The sequence below is a fragment of the Colletotrichum acutatum genome, assembly GCF_030867785.1.
Source record: "Colletotrichum acutatum strain CBS 112980 chromosome Unknown BDZ83scaffold_16, whole genome shotgun sequence".
Classification (NCBI taxonomy): Eukaryota; Fungi; Ascomycota; class Sordariomycetes; order Glomerellales; family Glomerellaceae; genus Colletotrichum; species Colletotrichum acutatum.
Genome location: NW_026849010.1, coordinates 283453 through 309341, shown reverse-complemented (window position 1 = coordinate 309341; position 25889 = coordinate 283453). Strand labels below are relative to the sequence as shown.

Below are 25889 nucleotides of genomic sequence, written 5' to 3'. Positions count from 1 at the left end.
ATCACATCTGAGAAGAGGGCAGTCATGTGGGAATAACATGGTTCTCTATCGATATTACCCACACGTGCAGCAACACTAGGCGGGTGGTTGGTCCTAAAAGACGACGACGACTGTCACGAACCATTGCCTATTAGTATTCAACTATCGTTGCTTGCAAGCTTGCAAGCCTGCACAGTAACCAGAAAGTGGTGATTGTTAGGGTGTGAGTGGGGAGGAATGGGATGAAAGAATGCAGTGTCATGCAAGCGCGGAAGTGCAGAGCCCTCCTGCTGAATCATGTCATCCCATCTTGTCTCCCTTCGATCAGATGAGCAGAAGTCTCGCCAGACAGGCTTACCTACTGGGTTACGTGCAGGAGGAGGAGCCGAAGAGGGAGGGAAGCATGGTTCGGCAAAGTAGTGTAAAGTACATTCTGTCATACTTACATGGCCATCTCTCACTCTCATTCTCAAACTAGTATCAAAGTGGCCGGCAGACACACCAATAAGCTGGGAACTACCGCAGAGTAGGGTGACATCGACTTGTGTCTCATCGTCTAGCTCACCCTTTCGTCCACTTCTTTTTTGGGGATTCCTGGCCGTGATTGATAGACGCGGGAACCACGTTTCGTCTTTGTGGGATGAGAGTAAAAGAGAGTGTGGGAGAGAGAAGAAGGCAAGGCAGGGTGGCGGCATGCCACCCGGCGGCTTCTCGATGCGATGAGCATTGTTCCCGCACCCCCCATAAGAGATGAAGGCATCCCCCGCGCGTGCTATGCCGCGAGGGCGGATGTCTATCGGGCTGGTATCCGGAAACTCTCTCATTGCTTGTTGGCATCTGAAGCTAAGGCAGTAGACCAAACTGACTGGGCCCAATCGCATTACACACTTTGAAGAGCAGAAACACATTTCGCCCATCATGCCTGGTGCCGGCTCAAGAGGCATTAGCCTCTTAGTATGGATTGTTGTCTTTACCGTTGTCGATGCTTCGTTTTTATGTCTGCGAGCTTGGTCAGCGAGGGTGATGAGGAGATCCTTCTACTGGGATGATGGAATGATCATCTTCGCCTTTGTAAGTCCATAACTCCTATCACTACTACCTTCTTTGATACAGGACTGACCATGGCAGGCCAACATTGTTGCGCTAGAGGGTGTTGTCATTTGGGCCATTTACAATGGCTTGGGCAAACACACCAATGAGTTGACTCTGGATGAGTATGCTGTTCAGTTCAAGGTAAGTCAGACATCTCATCCCATCTACTGGAACCATCTCTAACACTTTCTCCCTTACAGCTCATCCTCGCCAGTGGTGTTACATGGCTCTTGGGAACCGTCTTCATCAAGATGGCCATCCTGTGGCTGTACACCAGAATATTTTCCACGGCCAAGTTCAAGCGCTGGTCGCATATCCTCATGGGCGTCACGGGTGCCTACGGTGTCGCGTTCCTTATTCTCTTCATGAGTAGGTGCTCGCCCATGTCTCAGCAGTGGGCGCCGGTCGAAGGTGGTCACTGTCGCGATATCACCGTCGACCAGCTTGTTTCGGTGACCATTAACATCGTCGTCGACATCGCCATGACCGCTCTGCCGATGCCGGCGCTTTGGGGTCTTCAAATGCCTCTCAGAAACAAGATCGCCGTCAGTGCCATGTTTGGTATGGGTTTTGCGTAAGTTATTTCCTTCTCCTTCTTCTCTTCTTTCTACATAGACCTAGGCAGTAGCTTACTCTTACATCCCAGAACAATCGCAATTATGATTTGGCGTCTAGTCAACACTGTCACCACCATCGGCGACCTTGACTTCGTCTATAACCTACACGACATCGGACTCGTCAGTCTCCTCGAGCTCTGGATCGGTATCATCATCGCATGCCTGCCGACCCTGGGCCCCCTCTTCAAGACCTATGTCAAGCCGGCCGTCTCCAAATTCGGCTCCAAGCTGACGAACCCGTCAACGGACAAGGGCGGCCAGATCAATCTCAAGGATCTGACGAGCAGCAGCGGCGGCCACAGCATCCGTCACCCCCGTCGGACGTACGACAAGCTTGGCGACAATACCTCCGTTGTGGACCTCGAGCGCGCCGAGCTGACGACAAAGTGTCAGTTCTCCCCGGGAGCCGAGGCGCCCAGGGGCAGCAGGCCGGTCATCTACGTTCATCAGGACATTGCGTCGCAGGAGACTTGGAAGCGAGGGGCGCAGGCTTAAGCCGGAGACTGGGATCGGGTGTTAGGGAGGGGAACGGGGAGTTACGGCCGATGGATGAAATTTATTCGAGATATGAGATATGTACACTTCTTGACGCACCAGTTTGCTCTGTAACCATATAGCATTTTCTTTTGTCTTCACTTATCACAATACTCCTTCATTCATCACTGAAGGAAACAATCGAGCATTCACATTGCATCTTGAAGTTAAGCAGCCCCGGGAGTGTCTCATACATAGTACTTGCACCTGCAGACATCGTACACACTCTGGAGAGACTTCCGGGAGATTTTCCAATAAATCAGGGCTTTACAATTACTTGCAGCCAAACCTCCCTGGGTGTCCGTGTCGATCACTCCTTCTCGGAAAGCGGCACGCCTGACTCTTACTCGCCCAGCAACGCCCAGACAGCGTTCCTGACCAGAGACATGGGAATCCCGGGAACCCACGAGAAGGGTAGAGTTGGGAGTTGGGACGACAACAACATCGATCCAGCTCCACGGCGAGGGGAGGGGGAACGGGTGACAATCTGTATCACACTATCTGCCATACGCCGAGCCCCATCCCGCCGGTAGTGGGCAGTCAAGTTCATCAAAGGACGAAGGACAAGACCAAGACCAAGACCCTCTTCGTGTTCAATGGCTGGTGACTGGTTCCAGCAAGGAAGAAGCTTTTGGTTCTCACGCCTTTTAGAGTTACACGCGTGGGGACAAACTGGAGTCAGGTCGGATAAGGTGACGGGAACTCACAGACGAGGTTCGCGAGCCTTTTTTCTTCAGAGTTTACATCCGAGCACCTTGCGAGAACGACTGGGCCCAAGTAAGGGTAGAACGTATCCACATAAAAGTGTACCTGCCTCTTTAATATAACGTTAAACTCTCATTCGCTGCGTGGTCAACACACCGTACACACGTGAGGTTTCGTGAGACCTGGAATATGGGTCGAGATGCAATCAACTTGCACTGCTTTCACTACTTTCACTACGACATCAACGTAGCACCACCGCTTCCCGATCTCTCATGGATCACAAGAGTCTGGATCGAAACTTGTGTGTCACTAGATGTATCCATAGCTCAATATCCAGAGTCCGCGTACCGGTGGAGAGTGGAACGCAAGGGCATTAACCAAGAATTGGCATCTTTTAGACTTCCACGATGCAGCTTCGTCTTCTTCCGGTTACCAGTTTTCTTGGTCCCCAGTCCAGCGGGAATGCTACGACTCTTAAACGGAAACCGCTTCAGGGAACGTTTCCTTGAGGGATCCCTTGCCTTTCACCACGACTTCTGGTTCAAACTCTGGCCTCTGGTTGGTTTCGCGACCTCTTCCGCGACTTCGTCTGCAATCCGCGGCCGAGTGTGTGATTCAATATCGCGCGAGGTATATCGCTCAGCCGGAGACGGGTATGATCGTTCAGGGGTCGCTACATATTGCATATGTATTGCCTGCCGTTCAAGTCACAGCCATGGAGTGTACCCTCTCTCCGTGAGATTCCTCCAAAGTCCCATCTTCGAGGCTTCCGAGGCTATTGGGTCTTGAACATGCGTCCTTGACATGACCGGGGCCATCTCCCAAGTACCGCTTAACAATTTAGACATTCGTCGATAGAGGCAAAAATCCAGACTGGAAGTTGGGGGCATCCGGCATGTGTTGTCCAAGGTGGATGAATCTGAATCATGAGAGCGGTGAATGGGTTTCGCCACGAGGCCTCTCTATCCCGAGGCCGACGATGTTGTTGATCAAATCGACGCTCGGCGGGCCTTTATCAAGGGACCGTGATCGCCCCCTTTTTTGATATGAGGAGATGTCAAAGAGGGTCTCTCTGTGTCTCTCGTGCTTCAAACCGCAGGTGTCAAACCAAACTGTCGGATCTCATCTTTGCAGCATCTTCTTCATCTCCTCCTTCCTTGCTAGAAGCCAAGTTCGTTAGCAGACCGCAGGACGGGGGCCCATCTTATCATCATGCAGCATTCAGGCAGCCTTGGGGAGAATTCTCCCCTCACGCTCAAACACGCCTCGTTTGAAGACGAGATCACGTCGAGCAGCACAAAGTCCTCTTCCTCCTCCTGGTCCTCCACTTTCACCGAGGTCCTCCGCATACCTCGTCTGATCTGGGACTTTACCGAGAGCAACTTTGCCACATTCGTCGTTCCCAACACCGCCTTTGGCCTCCTTGGTGGGCTCACCGGCGCGCCCCTGACCTCGGGCCACGCATCTACGCTCTCCATCGTCCAGCGCTTCCCTCTGGTGGTGGCCTTCAACTGGTACAGCGTGCTCATCTTCGACCTGGCCAACCAGAGGGGGCCCGAATCCGTGGCCGAGGACCTCGCGAACAAGCCTTGGCGGCCCATACCGGCGGGCAAAGTGACGCCTGAGCAGACTCGAAAGGCCATGCTCGTGGCCATACCCGCAGTGCTGGCCCTGAACTACGTGCTGGACGTCTGGAACGAGGGTGTCTTCATCCTGATCCTGACATGGCTGTACAATGACCTCCGCGGGGGCGACGAGCTCGTCCGGGACGCCATCATCGCCGTCGCCTACTTTCTCTTCAACACGGCCTCCCTGAAGATTGCCATCAGCGGCGGGGCCGCAACAGGAACAGCAGCAGCAGGGGCAGCAGACGACGTACGCGTACCCATCACCATCACCCACGAGGGGTACGCGTGGGCGGGCATCATCAGCGCGGCCATCCTGACGACGATGCAGGTGCAGGACCTCAAAGACCAGGCCGGCGACCGCGGACGGGGCCGCGCGACGGTGCCCCTATACTTTGGCGACAGGGTCTCGCGGACGTCGCTCGCGGTGCTGGTCCCCTTCTGGTCGTGCGTGTGCGTCTACGTCTGGCACATCCGGTCGTCGTGGGCGGTGCTTCTGCCCACGTTGTCGGGAGCCATGGTCGTCGCGGCGGTGCTGCGGACGCGGACCCCGGAAACGGACGCCAGAGCGTGGAAGCTGTGGTGCCTGTGGACGGTCTGTCTGTATTCCCTGCCCCTCGTCGGTGACGGTTTCGTGTCGTTGGCGTCGCAGCACGTGGAATGAAGGGGAGCCCGGGGGGTGGAGGATATTACCTGCAGTTTACGGATTCAGGTACGGATAACAGAGAGAGCAAATTGTCATTACTGTGTATGCAGAGTTTCCGTTTGGAGGAGTTGGTTGTTGGAACTTGAGAATCCTTGAAGGCTGTACGAGTCAGTCGGAAGATAAGTGACAGCCGTACGGGGTCTTCGTAGAGCACCGCTTCGGCTAAGAGTCGGCAGATGGACCTGGAAAGAGTTGCTGCTATCTAGTACCCTTGAATCCTTGATGTGCGTGATTCTTTTTGAAGTTGGACAAGGATCACGAGTCAAGCGCTGGCAGGGAGCGGGCCGCGGGGAGCCAGGATTGCAAGCGCGGCGCCAGGGGCGTTACTTGACTTTTGAGTGTGTTTTGTAAGTAGACTAGTACGGATAGATGAACCGTCGTAGCTCTCAACGTATCCGTACGTAGTAAACGGTAGTAGAAGACAGGACGTCGCGTAGATTAGGAAATTGACTCGTCAAAACTTCGAAAGAGACTTGGAAAACCGCGCAGCGGGAGGATCATTTGGCTGCCTCCCTCCCCCTCCTTCGTTCCTAGTGTCATGGCAACTAGTCGATCATCGTGGAGAGTTGTCTTTTGACTCAACTGATTACTGATTAGTTGGGTTCGACCTCGTTAACTTCCCAGATGACAAGGTACTCCAGAAGGCTGTTGTTGCACGAGGTTGTCTTCGGCCGGACCATTGGTTTCCGTCCGGGTTCGGGTGGCGTCCGTCGACCCGGAGGACCCGGGGTACACCCTCCACGATGCCTCCACGGTCCCATTTCTGCGCAGTGCCCACCTTTGCAGGTCCTTGTAAGTTGTAACCGCACATGTTGGATGAACGGTTGACACTTGACAGGCATGAGTCCCAGTACCGCCCTCATGGTTGCGGGCGGCCGACCTCTTCAGTCTGCTGCAGTCTGCTGCAGTCTGCTGAATGTGGTTTGCTATGCAGGAACGGACAGGACTTCGTTCGTTTCCACGGGAAATCTCCCCTGCAGAGTCCCCCAGATATGCACGTCTGTTAGTCAGTTTAGTGCGGCTTTCTCAACTTCTTGCTGCCAAACCTCAGACTGACCATGGATGACGACGGCTCATCCTTGCTTGCCAGCAACCGTTCGTGTCAGGGACAACCCCTAGATGAGAATAACGGCGATACCACCTGCCTATATTAGCTTTACATGAGTTTTGCTTGGAATCGTCAAAACCGTCTCGCCAAGTTCCAACAAACGCGTGATTAGTCCCCGCAACTCGAGACGGCGAATGGAGTTTACCTGTAGGCGTTGGCCTTTCCGGAAGGTTGACATTGAGGTATATTCCCATTTCCCCTCATCTTTCGGATCCATCCATCGAATCGAACTCGACGTCTCGGCCCCGGCCGGCCCCTTGAGGCTTCGAAGGAGGGACACGCGGCAATTCGTCCCCATTTTGTCCCATTCTGTCCAATCTTTCCACCGATTCTCATAGCCCTCCCGGCCCTTCTCAAGGTCTCGCAGGGTGAAGAGTCAGGCACATGCTTGGTTCACCGTTCGGGGGCCCTATCTTCTCAATAGCTTAAAAGTTTCCTTCCCACAACTGCTCGCGTGGGCGGCTAGTATTCGTGGGCCATCGTAGTCAATATTGGCATGGGTGGTAATCAAACTATCGTCAACTTCCTGGCTGTAACCGGCAGTCTCATTTCGTGTTGTTGATGCCTCTTGGTTCCGTCGTTCGTGACCTGCCTGTTAAATACTTAGCATCGAAGCGCTGGTGTTGTATCGTGAGAGAGGTCTCTTTCTCTCCTCACCTCCAACCGCCAGTCATTCTTTCTCACCCTCCCTCCCTACCTCCCTCTCCTCTCACTTTGTGTGACAGCAAGTGATTGTGACCCCCTCACTCTTTTCCAGAATGGTGTCTCTCCTCAGCTTGCTTACCCTCGCGCCCGCAGCGGTCTCGGCCTTCTCCATCGGCCGGGCAGGATCGGGCGCCGGCATCCGACCCGGAGGCCCGTTCTTCGGCGGCCACGACATCGCCCAAAGAGCCACGGACTGCCGCTGCTTCCCCGGCGAAGAATGCTGGCCGACGGCAGCCGAGTGGTCGGCCTTCAACACCACAGTCGGCGGCCGCCTCATCGCCACGATCCCCATCGGCGCCGTCTGCCACGACAGCACCTTTGGCGCCTACGACGAGGCCAAGTGCAGCGCCCTCCAGAATAGCTGGTCCGCCTCCGAGACACACATCCAAACCTCGTCATCCGTCATGGCCGCCTTCTTCGCCAATCAGAGCTGCGACCCGTTCCTCGCCAAGACGGACCGCTGCATCATCGGCACCTACGTCCAGTACGCTGTCAAGGCCGCCAGCGCCGACGACTACGCAAAGACGATCCGCTTCGCGCAGGACTACAACATCCGCCTCGTCATCCGCAACACGGGCCACGACTACCTCGGCAAGTCCACCGGTGCCGGCGCCCTCGCGCTCTGGACGCATCACCTCAAGGACATTAGCGTGCTCGACTACAAGTCCACGGCGTACACGGGCAAGGCGCTTAAGCTTGGTGCCGGCGTCCAGGCCGGCGAGGCGCAGTCCGCGGCACACGCCCAAGGACTCGTCGTCGTGGGCGGTAACAGCCCGACCGTCGGCATCGCGGGAGGCTACACGCAGGGCGGCGGCCACGGGCCCCTCGTCTCAAAGTACGGACTTGCGGCCGACCAGGTGCTTGAGTGGGAGGTCGTCACCTCGGGCGGCAAGACGCTCGTCGCGACCCCGACTTCCAACTCGGACCTGTACTGGGCGCTTTCCGGCGGCGGTGGCGGCGTCTACGCTGCCGTCTTGTCCATGACCGTCAAGGCCTACGCCGACACCATTGTCTCGTCTGCGAACCTGACTTTCACCAACTCAGGCGTCACGGACGATGTGTTTTACGGCGTGGTGACAACCTACCTCAAGACCCTCCCCGACATTGTTGACGCCGGTGCCGTTAGCATCTGGCTCCTCGCCTCGGGCGTGTTCCAGATGCAGCCTACGACCCTGCCCAACAAGACCAAGGAAGAGCTCCAGGTTCTGCTGCAGCCTACTCTCGACGCTCTCGATACTGCCGGCATCACCTATGGTAAGTTAGCGCCCTGAACCAGAATTGGAAAGAAGACAGAAAGATATTGATACATGCCGCAGACTTCAACATTGGACAGTACACCAACTTCCTGGATAGCTACAACGACATGAACCCGGAGCCGGCGGTGACTGAGTTCAACATTGGCGGCCGTCTCATGCCCCGCACCCTCGTCGCCGACGACGCCTCCGCGGCCAGCCTCATGACCGCTCTCAGAAGCATCCTGGACAACGGCGGCATCATCTCGGGTCTCACCATCAACGTCGCCCGCGCCGCCAACGCTGTCGCCAACTCTGTAAACCCGGCCTGGCGCACCGCCCTGTTCTCCGCCGTCGTCGGAACGTAAGTCTTGTCTTCCTCTGCTCTCTCACACTTGAGAAAAGCCCAGTACTAACACATGTCGTGAAAAGTGCCTACAGCCGCGCCGACTTCTCCACCCTCGTCTCGGGCCAGACCACAGTCACGGACACGCTCATCCCGGCTCTCAAGGCGCTGACGCCCGGCGGCGGCGCGTACCTCAACGAGGCGGATCGCAACGAGGTCGACTTCCAGTCCACGTTCTACGGCAGCGCGAACTACGCCAAGCTCAAGGCGATCAAGAAGCTCTACGACCCTTGCAGCACGTTTTACGCTCTGACGGGTGTCGGCAGCGATGATTGGGAGGTGCAGGGCGACGGCCGTCTGTGCAAGGCTGCGTGAGTTGTCGGCAGATGAGGGATGGAGAAGATGATCAGAAAGAAAAGGAGGCACTTACTCTTACTTTATTTGCATTATCGCGTTTTTGTAATTTTAATACCATCATGAATTCGTTCAGTGCCTCAAAAATGGAATCAATGGATGGCTTTCTTATTAAAGTGAGATGAAGTGAAGTGAGACGTTTCAACCAAGTCACGTCGATCATTCTCAAGCTAATTGTCAACCAATCACGTGTGGTAAGCAAGACGGATTGAGCAATACATTTTTCAAAGCAACCAAACCAATCAAATCTTTTCCAGCCCCCATTGTGGTTTACCCAACAATATCTCGCTTACGACACCTGACTGGGGCAATGAGCATCGACTTGAGTTGATTGAGTTGATTGACTAGACTCACCTTGTTAAGGTACCTTGTGGGAGTAATGGCAAGGCGGTATGAAAGCTCAAATGCCGTACTCTTTACGTAAGTATGTAAGGTAATCGAAAACGAGACGTCTTAGGCGAGCAACGTGCAATCTATCCTGTTTTCCCATCACCCAAAGGCTTCTACATAAGGCAAGGCAAACTCCTCGTCGGGGGCATCTTTGTTGGCCTTGGCCCAGGTACGGCAGATGGCTAGCAGTGTCAGTACCTAGAGTCAATGTTGAGCAGCTGCTGGGCTTGATCGTACCATCAGTGGCCTTCTGCGCGGCCTCGTGGCCGGTCAATCCGGCCGCAAGCATGCCTGAAGCGATGAGGTCAAGCTGGGCCTGTGGGATGCGTCAGTATACCGGGCACTCGGGAGTAACAGACTCGGTAAACAGTCAGAGACGTACCTGGAAGGCCTGCTTCGCTTCGGTGGTGGACATTGTATCGGGGATTGTGGTTGTTTGGGGAGTGTGGTTGTTGAGGAATGTATAGCTTGGGATGAAGAATAGAGTGCTACTCATGAATACTTCATAGGCTCAAGACACTAATGTCAACCAGGAAGTGATCAAAGACGAGTTCAAGCTGCCCGGTGTTCCTAGCCTGGATTACGAAGCCCTTGAACAATCCAATGGGCCACGACACCAGAGATGTAGGAGAACTCAAGGCCGCTTTCGCAGGCACTTGGCACGCCGAGGCAGCGTAAAGAAAGGTTGCTTCTGGGTTTTCTTGCGCTCGCTTTGATTAGAATATTCAGTCCATGACAGGTTTTTGTCTCCTCTTGGCCGCTTGGAAAAGTTTTCCCTGTATCACAATGATGCATCCAAGATTGAAGATGGCAGGGTAATACGAAGTCTTCAGAATGGCGAAAAAGATTGCTCACTCGCCTTGAGTTAAGTAGTATACTAGCTGTCATTTTTCATTCCTGCATTATCACAAAATCCCGGCCGGAATCTGGACAATCCCTTCGCATCCGTATTCGGTTTCCTCACCCATCATTCGGCTTGCTCGGCTCTTTTTTCAACGCGGCAAACACCACAACAAACCAATGAGAACCCGACCGCGGGATTGGCCCTCTGGGACCTGCATACTGGGATCTGACGGGGCTCGTGATTTGCTGACAGTCCAGATCTCAATTCTCGGATGCGCTAATCAGGGTGGCACCATCTGGAAGTCGTCGTTCCGGCGCATGTTCATGGGGTTTTGTAGATGTCGTTGACGTATGCGATATGAGCTGCGCCTCATTTCTCAGACGTTTGTAGTGAACAACTTACGGTAAGGTAAATGATTGAGACGAGAGGCCGGCCCCCCCGGAGGACCAGAGGCTCCCGGGGACCCGCTGGGACGGCGGGCGGCCGTTGCCCTGTGGCACACACCACAAATTTCCCAAATAGGCAGTGACCTCTCTAAGGTACCGAACTAAGCTTCCCGTCCCGCCGGCGCGCGCCCACCCCCCTTTGACCTTTGACTTTCCGTCTGAAATTTGTACAAGTCCAGACTCACCGCCAAACATCCCACCACCACCACCACCACCAATTCCCCCCCCAACGCTCGCTTCTTCTCCCTCCCGCTCTCTTCCTCGTCATTCATCCACCCCACGCGCAGCAGTCGAATACGGGGATCTCTTTTTTCCCTCCATCTACTCGTGTTTTGTAATCAATTGAGAAACGACCTCCACAGCAAACACCATGATCGCAGCGCCCTGGGACAAGGTCCCTCCCCGCGAACAGCTCTTCGTGCTGGTCACCGGCGCAAACAGGTGAATCACTACAGCCTGCCCCTCCTTCCTCGAACTTTGCTCTTCAATGCCAACTTCTACTCTCCCCGGACGTCGAACAGAGAATACAATGAGCTGACAGCAATCTCGAAACCAGCGGGGTCGGCCTCGGCATCTGCGAACGCCTCATCGACGACTTCCTCGCGACCCGGCCCCTAACCTCCCACCTGATCCTCATCCCGACCACCCGCTCCGTCCGCAAGTCCCGCGAATCCGTCGAGTCCCTCCGCCAACACCTCCGCGGCACGGCAACCACCTCCCCGGCCCTCCGCTCCCGTGCCGGCTCCTCCTACTACGACCCCGACGACACCCTCGCCCGCGTCCACCTGCTCTCCACCCAGCTCGACCTCTGCGACCTCCCCTCCGTCTACGCCTGCGCCGCCAACCTCGTCGCCGGCACCCTCACCGACCCCACCGACCCCGTATCGCCCCCGCGCGCCTACAAGATCCCCCGCCTCGACTCCGTCATCTTCAACGCCGGCTTTGGCGGCTGGACCGGCCTCGACTGGGCCGGCCTCTTCACAGACACCTTCACAAAGGGCCTCCTCGCCGTCCTCACCTGGCCCTCCTTCAAGCTCGCACGCCCCGGCGCCGTCCTGAACCAGCGACCCGTCCGCTCCGACCTGGTACCCACAGACTCCCCCGATAACCCCCTCTCCCTAGCCTCCGCTTACGATACCAAGCCCTCCTCCCCCGTCCTCGGTGAAGTCTTTTGCGCAAACGTCTTTGGCCACTATGTCTTTGCCCATGAGCTGTTACCTCTCTTAAGCAGGGCCACACCCGAAGAGACGCCCGGCCGCGTCGTCTGGACAAGCAGCATCGAGCCTCAGGCGCGCCACCTCCGTCTCGACGATTTCCAGGGCGTCGAGACGGAAGGGCCGTACGAGTCCTCCAAGCGCCTGACGGACGTGCTCTCTCTATCATCTCACTTACCCGCCACGCAGCGCATAGCCAAATCCTACTTCACACCCGAAGACCCCCAGATCGCGCAGCGCCTACCAGTTCGTCCTTCCTTTTATCTCACACACCCGGGCGTAGTCGCCTCCAACCTCTTCCCCGTGCCGTTCCCCTTCATCCTCTTTTGGGCTTACAAGTTTGCGCTCTACCTCGCCCGCTGGCTGGGCTCGCCCTGGCACCCCGTGACGGGGTACAACGGCGCCGTGGCGCCCGTCTGGATCGCGCTGCAGGACGACGAGACGCTGGAGGAGCTGGAAGCGAAGAAAATTAAGTGGGGGTCCGCCGCGTCGTTTTCGGGCCGGCAGGACGTGAAAAAAACAGAGGTGGAATGGTGGGGGTGGGAGGGCGCCGTCGAGGACCGGGAGTCGCTTGCGAGAGATCCCGCGACGGGCGTGCTACGCAAGGCTGTCGGGCGGAATCCCGGTGCGAGGGACTTGACCAAGGAGCAGCTTGTCGATTTCGAGGCGTTGGGGGTAGATATCTGGACCGAGATGGAGAGGTTGAGGCAACAGTGGGAGGAATTTCTCGATATTCGCGGGGAGGGCGTCAATGGTCACAGTCGCACCAACGGCAATGGCAAGTCTGGATGACTTGGAAATCTGTCTCAGAACACGCGATATGAGATGGGAAAGACGTAAGACGGTTTGTTTTGCGAAAAACATATATGGGGGTATCCAAAATTAACTATATAGCACAACAAGACTAATGCCTAATTACCAACACAACAAACACCAACAATTCCGTCTACCGCTACGTATGACATCCATACCGGACATCAGCCCCGCGGCCAAAGAGTTCATCTACGGATCCGTCGTCTGTCGCGTGCTCGCCTCGTCCGACCTCACACGCCGGAGACTGACCCTATCACTCCGCCCAAACAAGCCCAGACACAACGGCAGCGGCACGATGACGAGTGCGACAACGGCCTGGAAGATGAGCGCGTTCTTCATGTTCTTGGGCGGGTTCGCCTTGTCGTCCGCCTGCAGCGCGTCGGAAATAATGATAAAGATGGCACCGAGAAGCTGTCCTCCCGCCCAGGCGATTGTGCTCGTGACCTCTGGGCTGACGGGGTGACTGAGCTCAATGAGGAGCTCGAGCGCGACGGGAACCAAGGAGAAGGACGCCGCGCCGAGGACGGCGAGGACGACGTAGGGACCCGCGATGTTGCGCGTCTCGGGCATCCAGATGAAGACGAGGTAGCACAGTCCGATGACGGGGACGGCGACTTTGATGGCGGGGATGAATTTCTTTGTGCGGTCGAGGATCGGGGAAGTGATTGCGGACGCGACGAGGCCTACCACGATGAGGAGGGCGCCCGCGATGCCTGCTTCCTCGTCTGTGAAGCCGTAGGGCCCCATCATCTGGTTCAAGAGGGAGGAGATTGAGTTGAAGAAGCCGACGTAGAAGGCGTAGGGGAGGAGGATGAGCCAGAGCTCGAGGGAGCGGGAGACGATGGACAGAGAATCGCGGATGCCGAGCTTGAGGGTGCGGGAGGAGGGCGCGACGGGGGTGGGGGGCGCCGCGGGGATGAAGAAGGCCGGCAGGGAGGCGACGGTGGAGATGATGGCGACGTAGAGGACGCCGGGGGACATGTCCTGCGGGTCGACGACCCAGAAGGGCACGATGAGCTGGCCGAGGGCGGCGCCGAGCGGGTTGGCGAGGGATGTGAGGGCGGTGGCGGCGACGCGGCCGCGGTTGGTGAACCAGAGGTCCGAGTAGCGCGTCGGCGCGGCGAGGACAAAGGGCTGGGCGAGGCCGGTGAGGATCTGGCCGAACATGACGACGCCGTAGTTTCCGCCGGTGGGCGAGCGGGAGTGGGAGCCGGCGAAGCGGATCCAGTTGCCGACGAGGATGAGGGCGGCGGCGGTGATGAAGGAGGGTTTGGGGCCCATGTGGAGGATGCGGATGGTCAGGGGGAAGATTGCGACAAAGGCGAAGAGGAAGGCTGTGGAGAGCCAGTTGATTGCGGATTCGGAGACGCGGTAGTATGTTGCTGCGTTTGAGGCTACGGGGGCGAAGGTGAGCCACTGTGGGTGGTTTGGCGTTAGTATCTTTGGTCGAACTGTGATATTGGGGCTTTTGGTGTTTTGGTGGTTTGATGCAGGATAGGTAGCAGGAAGTGATTATTCGCCAGCCTTGTTGACGGTGTGCTGTACGATCGATGGTGGCTTGTTTGATGCAGGTACCCGTATACAAATCTTGCGATTCGTTCACAGTTCGCGTTTATAATTCGACAAGAGGTTATAAGAAGATGATTCGACTTACATCCCACGAGACAATGATGTTAAGCAACGTCAACTGCGCGAGGCCGAACCAGCGGCGCTTATACGTGCGATACTCGATAGCCGTTCCCTCGAGGACGCTATTATTGTCGCCGTCGATACCAGCACCAGCGACACCACCCGCCCCCGTGATGTCGTTGTCGCGAGACCGGGAGTCCACATCGCGGAGGTTGTACTCCTCGTCGCCGAGCTTGCCAAAGCCGGAGCCGGGGTGGGCGTGGTTCGGCATTGCCGTCGGGGCGGCAGCGGCGTCGACGGGGGATTCGAGAGCGGCGTCAACGGTAGCGGGAGTAGGGTTCGCGGCCGTCTTTTCGTTCTCGTTTACACCGGTATGCGGTGTGGTGGTTGTAGTGGTGGTGGTGTTCGTGGTGTCGTTGGTGGGCGGAGTGGAGTTGTCGACTGAGGGGTCGTTCTCCTTCTTCTGACGGCGGGAGAAGTGCATTTTGTGTGTGTGTGTGTGTGTTGTTGGGTCCCAGTGTCTTTTAGTGGGCGCGAGCGCCAACGGGCCAGAACTTTTGCGCGCTAGGGAGCCCGATCTTTGGTTGTAGGGGGGCGTCGGGTGTCGCAAGTTTTCCTGAGACAGCGGGTGAGTGGGCGGAGCCACGGAGCACTGGGTTCGCCCAGGGCAGGTTGTGGACAGTGGATTAGCGGGCAGGGCGGGCGGGAGATTGGCCTAGGCGTGTCTTGGCAGGGAGTCCTTGACTTTTCCAGTCGTTCCACCCTTTTTGGTCCTGCGGGATTGGACTGGACTGTAAAGGCCTGTGATTGTTGGTCGTCGTCTCGAGTTCCTCCTATTTCCTCCAACACTGCGCGGAGATGGGACGAGGGGCAATGCGCCGGGTTTGGGGGGGGGGGGGGGAGAAGAGCGCAAAGAAAGGTAAGCCCAACACCAAAGTCACGAAAAGCCAAGAGGAGGAAAGGATGGGAACCTTGGGAGGAAATGGAACAGGGCCGGAGAAAAGAAATATAATAAGCTGAAGAAGAGAAAGCGGGAAGGTCGACTTAAAAAGGAACCTCTGCCCTGAACGGAATATTGGCAAAATCAACAAGACGCGGGAGGTGGGAACAGGAACAGGAACAGGAACAGGGGGCCAGATGCAGTGCAACTGATGCGGGAGATACCCAGAGAAGGAAAGGTAAGGTATTCAATCAATCAATCCCATCTCAAAAACTACAGAAGATCCCTCGAGTCCAACGGCCCAACTTCCCCGGTCTGGACTGGTGTGTACCCTGTGCTTTTGGTGTGTGCCGTGGGCCGTGTATGTTGGTCCAGACGATTCTTCACTTTCCTGATCCTCTCAAGTTGCATTACATTGAGGGGGGGACATGGCGCCCAAACTCTCCACCGAGCGTGCTTTTTTATGAAGCATTGGCGTACGACTATTCACTATCCCACTTGACCAAAATTCCCGTATGAAGTCGACATGTCAGGTGTCGCGAACTGGATGAATGACAGAAAGAGCAGAAAGAGGGGAACGAAGCTAAGCTAAGCTCACATTCAAAGATGAACCACTGTACCCAGAAAGCTTGACTGCAGCATCGTAGCATTCGCCGATGGCTCACATGCCCATCCCAGCCGAGGAAGAAGAGATATGCATGTAGGATTGTACTTGGTACCTAATCACCCATCATCTGAGATATCCCAGAATGCAACCAACAGAATCGGGGTTGCTCTCAAAGTCCCTCTAATCCGTACTGGTACGGCGCAGCAACCGACCGGCGGCCCTTCCCCGTCCCCCTCGGCCCTCGCCCTCCCCCATTGGCCCGCCGCCCCGGCCGATTGCCTCTCTTTGGGCCACCTCCTCCGGGTCCCATCCTCCGCTCCACAGGGTAAACATGTACACTACTCGGAAGGGGCCCTGTCCCGAACCCAAAAGCCTGAGCAAAAGTGTCTCTAGAGCCGAAAAGGATGCCCATTGTTCAATTGAAGATATATCCTACCTGAGGAATGCAAAAAGACCAAACAAGAAGCTAGATGACCTGAAGCAAATATACCTAGCTACGATAACCTGCGTACAGCAATGTGAATCTCTCGACTACCATTGACGTATCCCATTTGCTGTTCGAAAACACCCATCGTCTCATCAACTTCGCCGCACACGAGCAGATTTACTGCGTTCCCGGGGGGTTTGCCATCCATGCCTGCCCGTCCTCCGTCGTCGCGCCATAACCTCGCCTCGCCTCGCCTCGCCTACAGAGTAAGAGGCTACGAATGCTCTTTCCGAGATGAGCTGATCAGCATTACCTTCTTTCGTTGAAGTTTGTCATAAACACGCGGCACAGTACACTCGATACATACTCCGACAACCTCCCTCCCTGACCTGCAGCCCGGGATATTTTAGATGAATGAGGAAACCTCTCTCCACGGTCTCGCAAATCTACGCCATGGCTGCTGCTTGAAGGACTCCAAAATGCCATCTCACTCTCGGTTCAAGAAGCCATCTATTTTTTCGTCAAGATTGAGAAAGCCCCCAATGCTACTCGGCCGTAGATCACGTCTCATCATGCGGAATAGCCGTGTGCAGGTAAAAGTCATGGAGGAATCTATTGCGCGATATGCCTATGGTACAAAAGACAAGATCTTTCGGCGCCGCAAGCCAGACAGCGCCCACTACTGAGCAACTCGGCTTGACGAGCACCGTTGGGGGGGAGGAATGGAGGTACAAGGGGTCGGTTGGAGATCCCAAAGGGAACTCCGGGATCGATTTGCTAGACAGTCTCGTTCTTGTCTTCATCGCGTCTCGGCAACGACGTTTCTCTTCCGCGCCCGAGCCCACTCTCCTAGAAATAGAATACCAGTCGTCCAATGCCGCTAATGCGAATAATGGGCTCGGCCTCGAAAAAGAAGGTGAACCGCCGATGCCGTTCCGTCGTTCGTCGTCTACGATGTCGAGACTTGGAAATGTTGCATTTACTTGAGCTTGGCCCAGAGCTTGGGGGCGGCGCACTGGGTGGCGCAGTGAGCGAGGTGGAAGACTACACCACAATGTCAGCCTTCGCCAGTCCTGTAGTGAGGTTCTTGGACCGTCTGCCATCTGCCCATCATATATATATATGACGGGCAGATGTAGACCTCGGTGACAACTTACACTCCTCAACGCAGTCCTCCTTGGCACCCTCCTCGCTGTCGGCAGCCGCCGTGACGCGCTCGACACACTCGTCGTAGTGGTGCTTGGCCGGTGCGCAAGCCTTGGACTCCTCGCAGTCTGTCACCCCAACATCGTCAGCAACTCGTTCTGTAGAATTTCGAAATATCGGACAATCGCGTCTGGCCGGTAGATAACGTTGGGAAGCAGGCGTTCGGGTGTCGATGGGGGAGCTCGCAAAAATGCTCATGTGCGTGTCATCGATTGTTTCCCGCCCAGCAAACCGGATATCGCGTATCGCCATCGTGATTTGTGTCGGGGATTCCGGGAGTGGTAAAAATCAAAAACAAACCTTTCTCGAGCTGCTCCTTGGGGTCGAGGGTCTCCTCCTCATCCTCCTCTTCCTCTTCCTCCTCCTCCTCCTCCTCTTCCTCCTCCTCGGCCTCGGGCTCCTCCTTGGACTCCTCCTCGGCGGTCTCCTCCTCCTAAAGAAAAGGGAACATTAGTCAAACGATTCAGGTTTGTCGGAGAATGCAGAACGAATGCAAACAAGGGCCGCGACGAAAGCAGGAATGTGGTCGTCGCCCGATCTCAGATCATGCCCTGCAACAAATTGCGCGCAAAAAAAAAAAAAAAAAGCTTCGCTCACCTTCTCCTCGGCGGCAGGAGCCTCGGCCTCGACGGTAGCCCATGGCATGGCGGCCTCAGCGAGGTCCGTGATGGTATCCCAGAAACCCATTGTGGCGGAGGTGCGTGCTGCTCTCGAATTGGCTTGACGTGATGTCGTGGATAGTGGTTGATTGGGGGTGGGAAGTCGGGAGCTTTCGGCAGGACGTCGAGGGAACGAAAACTGGGTGTTCTGAATCGGTCGTAAGTTATTCCCAATTGACCCGTTTTGATTGGCTCTGGTGGAAAGGCTGGGTGACTAAGCGTCATCGACCGCGGGAACCGCCAACGTGACCGTGGGCCGGAGCGCCAAGGATCTACCGTTCCGGTGCTGCTACCTCCAGTGCCTTACCTCCATACCGGTACTTACCTTACTACTACGTACAGGTAGGTACCTTACCTTACTTCACACCTTTGAGACCGGCCGAAGGCTCCAAAGCCACCATCTCGTCACAATCACATGGAAAAGTGGAAAAGCAGAGGAAAAAAGATCAGGCGAAAGAAAGTTACGGAGGAAGAAAAGTTACTCGCATGGTTGCGTCAAGCTTCCCAGCGTTAAATTCAACCATCACGCTTACTGAGTTGGCAGCCACTCATCACACAAGGTCTTGTCCATCTATACCTTGTGAGCCGGCTCGCGCACACGTATTGCCCCATCTCTTGTTCCTGGGGGCTATGCATCCCAATCCTTGTCCTCGTCCTCGCTCTTGTCCTCCTCATCAAGACGTGCTTGTCATTCTCTACACTTCAAGTCCGTTAAGAAACGCAAGATCCGCCAGCCGCTAGTGTAGATGCTATAAAAAGTTACAGGTGTAGGGAGTGAAATGCAGGGAGGTATCGATGCAGAAAGCGTTAGTCATGAGGCCGTGATGAATCAAACCCCCCGCTATGCTCTGTCAGACTCTTCGCGAACGTGATCCTCGAGTCGCATGCTGAGCGTCTGTGCTTGCGCCTCGTCATAATCTGGTGGGGGTTCGTCCGGACGCCGGTTCGCATTCTGACCCCCTGAACTTGCCGGCCGGCCTGCCGACTCTTCCTGTTGCTGCTGCTGCTGCTGCTGTTGCGGCGCCAGATTGCTCGGAGCTGCTCCGCCGCCCTCGGTTGCTTCGTAGGCCGGCAGCGGCTCGTCCGGAATGTTGACCGTCTGTCCCGTTTCCTGCTGCAGACGCCTCACATGTTCAAGACGTTCCTTGAGCTCTTCGAACCTTTGCCGGAACTCGCTATGGCCGCCCTCCTTGAAGCTCATCTTCACCTCGACCCGTGGTATGTCGGCAGGCACGCCGCCTCCGGAGACGGGCACGACGGTGGCGGACCAGAACCAGGCGCCAAAGAACGGCGAGCCAACGTAGGAATCGGCGCAGTTCAAGATTGGCGCGTGGAACGACTTGAAGTCGGCGGTAGGTTTTGCAGGAATGTAAATGACCTGGAGCAGGGTGATCAGCTTCGCCCTCTGGCGCCATGTCTTGGAATAAGTCATGTAGTGCGTACCCGCTGTGTTGTGATGTATGCTGTGCCATTGTCGCTCTTGCGCGCAAAGGGCGTCCTTCCTTGCTGTAAGGCCTTGGGTACCGACAGCTCGAGGCTTACTTTGGCATTGGATCTGTGTCTGATGTGTTCGTGAGGAAGAGGGTTGATATCACCCGTTTGGGTGATCATGACCCAACTATCACCATGGTCAGAATCTAGGCGGGCCTGGGCAAGCTGTCGTTCTCTCTGGACGGTGCGGGCAATGGTAAGGGCATGCTGCTCTTGCAGATACTGATCCGTCATAGTGGACGGCGAGTGTGGGGTGGTATATAGCCGAGAGAGGAGAGAGAGAGAGAGAGAGACAGAGAGAGAGGAGGTTGACGGTCGAGGTTGGCAGCGGGGTTACCACGGATACTAACCGGGATGGCTCCGTGGTGCTGGGGCTCGGGGCGGCGTGGGATGACGGGAAGATGAAGGGGAAACAGAGGCAGAGCATAAGAGGGAAAAGGGACATGGAGGGACGTACTTTATTGACATTTTGAACGAAACAGCGAGCAGCTGCAGCGCAGAGCTTCCTAGTTCGTCTCAGCGAGTTGAGGGTTGCGTGGGAGTGGGCGTGGTCGGTAGCGGCAGGGCTTGCAGAGAAGCTTCGGAGATCTGGATTGTGGTGGGGTGGATCCTGGTACAGGCACAGGCACAGGGGAGGTACTTTGTGGGAAGGGGAAAAGGGCGTCGCGTTCTGGGCAGCGGCGAGGGCGGCGTCGGCATCGGCGTCGGCGGGTGTCGATAAATTGGTGAGGTGAGGCAAGGTGAGGAGGTGAGGTGCTGCTGTTGGGTTGCTGGTGCTGCTGGTGCTAGTGCTGGTACTGCGGCTGCGGCTGCGGCTGCTGTTTGATACACCTCAAGTCGAGGCGGCGGCCGGCAAAGAGGAGGGCGAAGAGAGTGAGTAACTAAGTGCCCAGTGGAAGAGGCGCACCAGAGGGGTGGGAAAGGAAGCAGAGAGGCTGATAGCGTCAGTCAGGTTGGTATTAGCTGGGCGGATAAGAATGGAAGGGTAAGGCAAGGCACAGGGCAAGGTCAGGTTTGGTAAGGTATATGGGAGAGTGGACAGGGTATTCTCGGAAAGGGTGGAGGAAATAAGGTACCCTACCTTGTGGCTACTTGCAAGAGCCTAGAGCCTAGAACGAGGCAAGGCCCGACAAGGCCAGGCAAATAGATGTCGTAGTCGGTACTCTGTATCCGTAGAGGGCAAAGAGGGCAAACGGCTCAAGGGAAGGGGGCGGGCCAGACAAGATGACACAGCTCAACCAAATCAGAGAGACAGAGAGAGGAGAAGGCCAAGTTGCGGCAACTACTCTGGCTAGTCCGACGACGGTGGCTGGGGAAGTTCGGATGCGTAGGTAGTCGAGGTGGGGGAGGGGTTCTGTGACAAGACAAGCAATGGTGTGATGAGACGGGATGGGATGAGAATAGCTAAGGTATGAGGAGGAGAAGGAGGAGGAGGAAAAAGAGGATTCTCTCTCATCAACCTGAGGTGAGATGGGTGTGTAGTGAACGGAGTAAGGTAGTCAGTCACGTACTTAGTGTAATGCGGATAAGGTGGTCGACGAGACAAGGTGAGGTGAAGAAAGCCCAAGTACTTCCGTGCCTCTCCCGGCTCTCCGTACCCAAAAGGTACTTTAGCCACTAAGGTAAGGTAGCCGCAGCTGTTCGTACGTGGTTCTTCTTCTCCTTCTCCTTCTTCTTCTTCTTCTTCTTCGGCTTGGGGGAGCGGGGGAGACCCAATGAGAGACACCGGCGCGCCGCGCAACTGGATGAATGTGTGTCCAGAGAGGCGAGAGTGCCGATAGGCCCAATACTCAAGTGTGTGTGTGTGAGTGAGAGTGTGTGAGTATTGATTGGATCCAGGCCCCCCTCCAGGTGTCTCCAAAAAGTCTCCAACTGACTCTAGGCCGTTTAGTTGCGTCCTGCGTCTTTGCGGGTTGCCAGGACTCTTTTCTGTGTACTCCGTACCCAACTCCCTTTCTGCTGCTAGTTCACGCAAGTCGTCCAACGTCTGTCGATTCGCCGTGTCTTGTTTGGTCCGCTGCTCAGTACTCGCTGCTGTTGGGTTCCATTTGTTTGCTTCTGACATCCGCGCAGGAGAGAACTATGGCTACCTTGCCTTAGCGTGCAAGGTACACGGCACGCAGCTTGCTTCTTTTTTGCCTGCTTCCGCTCATCACTGCTCCTGCGTGAAGAACGATGGAGTCTCGGCTGGAGTACTCGTATGAATCGTTTTTCCTGCCCTTGATTCTCCTCCTCCTTCTCCTCCGGTCTGGGTAAAGTGCTCATCCACCAGTCGTCGAGAGGTTTGTAGGTTGCAGGTGTGGATGAGGTGCCAGCGACATGGGCCCTCTGGGTCAGAACTGCTGCAGCCCAGAACAAGACTCTGGACGAATGAGCTCAGCGCTTGGCCAGGGTTGGCTGGGTCGGTCCTTTGCGACCACACTGCAGGCATGGATAATGGGGGGGAACTCTGTGCGCCGCGCAGTAGCAGGCGCATTGGATCACGCAGACTCGCAGTAGCACCAGGCCTGGGACCCGTCTGCTCAATGCAAATTTGTGAGATTGCGGAGCTTGAAGCGACGTCGTCCTGCAGTTGGCCCAATCGACTGACCCTGGGGTCTGTACTTGATCTGATCCGTCCGAGGTTTACCTGCCAGCCGGCGCAAAAGTGGGAATGGTGTCCAAGTTGCCCCCTACCTCTGCCTAGGGAGCCAGGCTGTGGTAAGTCTTGACTAAGGACCGACCGACGGGCGACACCCAAGGACAAGGTCGACGACAGTCGACCGAGATAGCAAGTGGCTGCGGCTTCTGGCATCTGCTGCTGGCATTCCCGTCTGCCCTGCGTTGCGCCGCCGGGCTGCTACCGGTAGTAGTGTAGGCGCGAATAGAGTAACAAGTAGCAGTCATTGACCTTGGAGATCTCTCTCCAAGAGGGACGGATGACCAGGTCTGGGACCAGATTGCCAGGAAGAGTGCAGGCCAGGGATCTCGGGATGGACGCGCCGATCCTTTCGCACCCAACTCGAGCCAGGAACCCTCGTCTTGAAACAAAGCCTCCATGAAGCTCTCCCGTCTGGATTGGCTCGGTGAGCGACTTTCACCTTGTGACGGCAACGACAATCCCTCGAGCCATGATGCCAAGGTCACCATCTCCAGCGCGACTGCTCGGATATCCCAGAAAGGCAGTGAACCATGATTATGAATCCAAGCAGGGCACGCCCGTGTCTTGGTGCCTGAAGATGACTCCGACGAGTCCGAGAACCATCTCCTTCGTACCTAATCGCCCTGTCTGCCTGTACGACTTTGGTCGTGGTCGTGGCATGCCTAGCTCTAGACTGTCGATATCAGTCATGGGACATTGTGAACCCTGAATGCTTCCACCGCGGACACCCCAAGGCCCCAAGCCGACGCAACGCGCGGCGCGGCATATGTCTCACGCAAAGACCAGACGAACAGATGTCAGTTGTTTTGCATGTTTTAGAAAAAGAAACGAAGGTGTCTCCCCCCGAGTCAAGCGGAATGACTCGAAATAGCTGCTAGCTATCAGCTCGTGCCGCAGACATACGCAGTTGAAGCAGAGAAACGGGAATGATTAGAATGGGGAGCTTGAATTGAGACCTTGGGACTCGGGAGGGAGACTTTGTGGAAACCATCCAGTGTTTTCCCCTTCCCGTTCCCCGTCAAGACCAGTACCATCTATGATCTTCAGCGGCCCGGGACTTGCCATGACATCGGGGCCGTCGAGCATGCGGTCGTTGGGCTTTGTCCACCTACGTCCCACAGTTAGCCAATCTAATGCCAGAGGGAGACCCAGCCAGAAACAACTTTGCAAAAGCAGCGCCAGTGGCGGGCTTGCATTCATCGTCAAGGACGGAGTACTCTGGTAGCGAGTGCAGCGTGGTCGGCCACATGCCTGCGCGGTACCCAGATGATACTCGGTACCCCTGGTCATTGTCCTGCTTGGAACCCGGTAATAAACGGAGATCTCTGGCGGGGGTTTCTGGAGGAGAAGGAGGAGAAGACCAGGGGTCTGGCGGCGTGATGGCCGTGGAAAACTCATGTGCTTGACAAGCAGAAGCCGGACGGATAGTGAGATGGACAGACCCTAGACTCGTTGGTGATGGATAGCCAGTGACGAGCGCTCTGTGTCATGACGTTGGAGTCGTCGCCATCTCGGTATCTCCCTCTTGGGCCGGCGATTGGCCCCGGTGAGTGAGGGGTATGGCTACTATAGCCCAGATTTGGGGCCAATGTTGCATTGCCAATGATTTGAGAGGTTGTTGAAGGGGACGCAAGGTATACGGGGCATACAAGCAGAGGCCAGCGTCTATTAGCACACAGACATTGTTGTTTGGTGGAAAAGTAGACGGGTCGAAAAGAGTTACGACCACTGCAGGATCGCATCACAATTTCTTGATGCTCGCGTGTTTGCCTCTGGATATCTTTGAAAAACTAAGATGAAGTAGGTAGGTATTCCGAGGTAAGGTGGATGGATGGGTGGTATAGTGATGTGTTGGAGACACAAATGACAAGAATGCAGTCGGAGAAGGAGGGCCCCAGCTCGTAATCCTCTCCTGCCAAACAAAATCTTGCTCTAATGCTCAATGCTCCTTCTCTTCATGGACTCCATTTCGTGCCTTCCCTCGTTCAGGTAGCTTACGATACTTTGGAACCTTCCAGATAACATTTGTCGCCACGTGAAGTCGTGATAAGGTAGGTACAAGAAGCATCGTCGCTCTTGCTCTCAGACTCGGTGTAAGGCAAGGTACGTTAGGTACCTGAGGAGCGACATTGACCATTGGTCGGGAGTGCGAGGCGCTGCTTCCCAATTGGAGCTTGAGATTTCGTCGTCTTGTCGCACTCGCTGGCTCCGTCCGAGTCTAGATTCTTTCCCACCTTACCTCACGAGTTACCATTGGCAATTGCCCCGAACCTCACCTTGCTTACACCGGGCTTACCTCACTTACTGACAAGATACCTTACTTGGATACTCCTCCGTACGCACTATCTTCCTACCTACCTGAGGTACCCGCTTGACCTTACTCGTGGCTGGGCTCGGCGACACGGCGACACCAGACAGGCAACGTATTCCTCCCGACGCAACGAATATCCTTCTCTTCTTTCGGCCGCAGAGAAGCACGTCGCCTACGTCTGCATCCACCATAATTCAAGATTCTGACCGCTTGTCCCGCATCGTCTGCCCTCTTTCAGGAACATGCGAACTCCCGAGGGGGGCCAGGGCCACATCTCGGACACTTGGAGCCGACCCATCTCGAAGCCTACCTTAACCAACTTCCCTGTCCGCCAATGTCCCCAAGCTCCGGGCGACAAAAGTCGCGCGGCACAGCCAAAGAGCTGCATGAGAAGCGAGCCCACGCCGCACACACAATATCATTATCAACAGCACTTTGACGAATAATCACGCTACGACTACATACGTATATACGCGCTCTATCGTCTTTCCCCGCTGGCCCATGTCTCATCATGTGACCGATCGACCCATTCGCCTACGGTGTACATGCTGCCGATCGACAGGCTGGTCTCTGTCTTATAACTGCTCCTCCGGTCTCACCACCGGCGATAAATGTGACCGCCGTCTGCGCACACTGGCGACGAGACTGGTTCGACGTGTGAGCGAGAGGCGGAGATATAATCAGCCAATGGCAACAGTCCGCCAATGAATCCGACGGTTCTAGGTCCCTTCATTCTCCGGCAGGCATTACTTGAGACTGCTGCACCTCAACTCCACCAGTCTCACTATCGAATTCCTGCCTACACCCACATAGGCTGTTTATCCGTCCGTGTTCCCTGGACCCGGTAGATGGGCTATTCTACCAGGCTCCTATCGCGCCTTTCACAATCATCTGGGCCCGCGGTCTGTTGCCGCCTCCTCGTTTATTGTGAACAACGAGTTACAACGCTGCTGCATCGACCAAACGTCTCTGCAGAAAATGGAATGTTGGAAACATCTAGAAGGCCACACAGCGTCTGACTCTGCGTAACTGCCAAGTTGGCACCGCAGCCGTATCAGCCTACACAGTAGTGTACATACCGAGAGTGCCTTACCGCACCGCGTACGGATGCTGCGCGCAGATGCTCCGTGATGGTCCCCCACCAAGCACAAGCCTCCAACGTGCATTCCTGCAAAGCCCACCCTCCTCCATCTGGGACGGCATGTGAT

General features: G+C 55.9%; 10 protein-coding genes across 10 annotated transcripts; 5 read left to right on the top strand and 5 right to left on the bottom strand.

Annotated features, from left to right (window-relative positions):
- Positions 1–543: 543 nt before the first annotated feature.
- On the top strand, positions 544–2536 carry BDZ83DRAFT_608688 (uncharacterized protein). Its single transcript, XM_060507489.1, has 4 exons — positions 544–1050; positions 1108–1212; positions 1272–1645; positions 1718–2536. The coding sequence occupies exons 1-4, from the start codon at positions 898–900 to the stop codon at positions 2181–2183; spliced, it is 1098 nt and encodes a 365-aa protein (XP_060368683.1). The 5' UTR covers positions 544–897; the 3' UTR covers positions 2184–2536.
- Positions 2537–2992: 456 nt separating this feature from the next.
- On the top strand, positions 2993–3928 carry BDZ83DRAFT_115131 (uncharacterized protein). Its single transcript, XM_060501119.1, has one exon. It carries the CDS (start codon positions 3117–3119, stop codon positions 3714–3716), a length of 600 nt encoding a protein of 199 aa, XP_060368682.1. The 5' UTR covers positions 2993–3116; the 3' UTR covers positions 3717–3928.
- Positions 3929–4139: 211 nt separating this feature from the next.
- On the top strand, positions 4140–5216 carry BDZ83DRAFT_569979 (UbiA prenyltransferase family-domain-containing protein; the record flags this gene model as incomplete). Its single annotated transcript, XM_060504254.1, has 1 exon — positions 4140–5216. One exon carries the CDS (start codon positions 4140–4142, stop codon positions 5214–5216), a length of 1077 nt encoding a protein of 358 aa, XP_060368681.1.
- A 1908-nt stretch (positions 5217–7124) lies between these two features.
- Positions 7125–10169, top strand: BDZ83DRAFT_716941 (FAD binding domain-containing protein; the record flags this gene model as incomplete). The annotated part of the gene is made up of 4 exons (XM_060511896.1): positions 7125–8325; positions 8388–8667; positions 8736–8988; positions 9963–10169. 4 exons carry the CDS (start codon positions 7125–7127, stop codon positions 10167–10169), a joined length of 1941 nt encoding a protein of 646 aa, XP_060368680.1.
- A 944-nt stretch (positions 10170–11113) lies between these two features.
- Positions 11114–12749, top strand: BDZ83DRAFT_570032 (uncharacterized protein; the record flags this gene model as incomplete). Its single annotated transcript, XM_060504259.1, has 2 exons — positions 11114–11184; positions 11300–12749. 2 exons carry the CDS (start codon positions 11114–11116, stop codon positions 12747–12749), a joined length of 1521 nt encoding a protein of 506 aa, XP_060368679.1.
- Positions 12750–12968: 219 nt separating this feature from the next.
- On the bottom strand, positions 12969–14538 carry BDZ83DRAFT_554074 (major facilitator superfamily domain-containing protein; the record flags this gene model as incomplete). The annotated part of the gene is made up of 2 exons (XM_060503508.1): positions 12969–14186; positions 14425–14538. Coding segments are annotated over 2 exons (1332 nt in total), but the record flags the coding sequence as incomplete, so codon positions are not given.
- A 2615-nt stretch (positions 14539–17153) lies between these two features.
- Positions 17154–18619, bottom strand: BDZ83DRAFT_114852 (ubiquinol-cytochrome C reductase hinge protein-domain-containing protein). The gene is made up of 5 exons (XM_060501118.1): positions 18564–18619; positions 18204–18386; positions 17880–17994; positions 17531–17647; positions 17154–17417 (listed from the first exon to the last, which is right to left on the bottom strand). Exons 2-5 carry the CDS (start codon positions 18264–18266, stop codon positions 17353–17355), a joined length of 360 nt encoding a protein of 119 aa, XP_060368677.1. The 5' UTR covers positions 18267–18386; positions 18564–18619; the 3' UTR covers positions 17154–17352.
- Positions 18620–19079: 460 nt separating this feature from the next.
- BDZ83DRAFT_749024 (WW-domain ligand protein) lies at positions 19080–19963 on the bottom strand (the record flags this gene model as incomplete). The annotated part of the gene is made up of 2 exons (XM_060513711.1): positions 19080–19616; positions 19682–19963. The coding sequence occupies 2 exons, from the start codon at positions 19961–19963 to the stop codon at positions 19080–19082; spliced, it is 819 nt and encodes a 272-aa protein (XP_060368676.1).
- Positions 19964–20524: 561 nt separating this feature from the next.
- On the bottom strand, positions 20525–22102 carry BDZ83DRAFT_114712 (uncharacterized protein). The gene is made up of 2 exons (XM_060501117.1): positions 20811–22102; positions 20525–20664 (listed from the first exon to the last, which is right to left on the bottom strand). Exon 1 carries the CDS (start codon positions 21792–21794, stop codon positions 21021–21023), a length of 774 nt encoding a protein of 257 aa, XP_060368675.1. The 5' UTR covers positions 21795–22102; the 3' UTR covers positions 20525–20664; positions 20811–21020.
- A 1376-nt stretch (positions 22103–23478) lies between these two features.
- BDZ83DRAFT_765560 (uncharacterized protein) lies at positions 23479–25348 on the bottom strand (the record flags this gene model as incomplete). Its single annotated transcript, XM_060515254.1, has 3 exons — positions 24729–25348; positions 24369–24457; positions 23479–23851 (listed from the first exon to the last, which is right to left on the bottom strand). Exons 1-3 carry the CDS (start codon positions 24870–24872, stop codon positions 23479–23481), a joined length of 606 nt encoding a protein of 201 aa, XP_060368674.1. The 5' UTR covers positions 24873–25348.
- Positions 25349–25889: the final 541 nt, after the last annotated feature.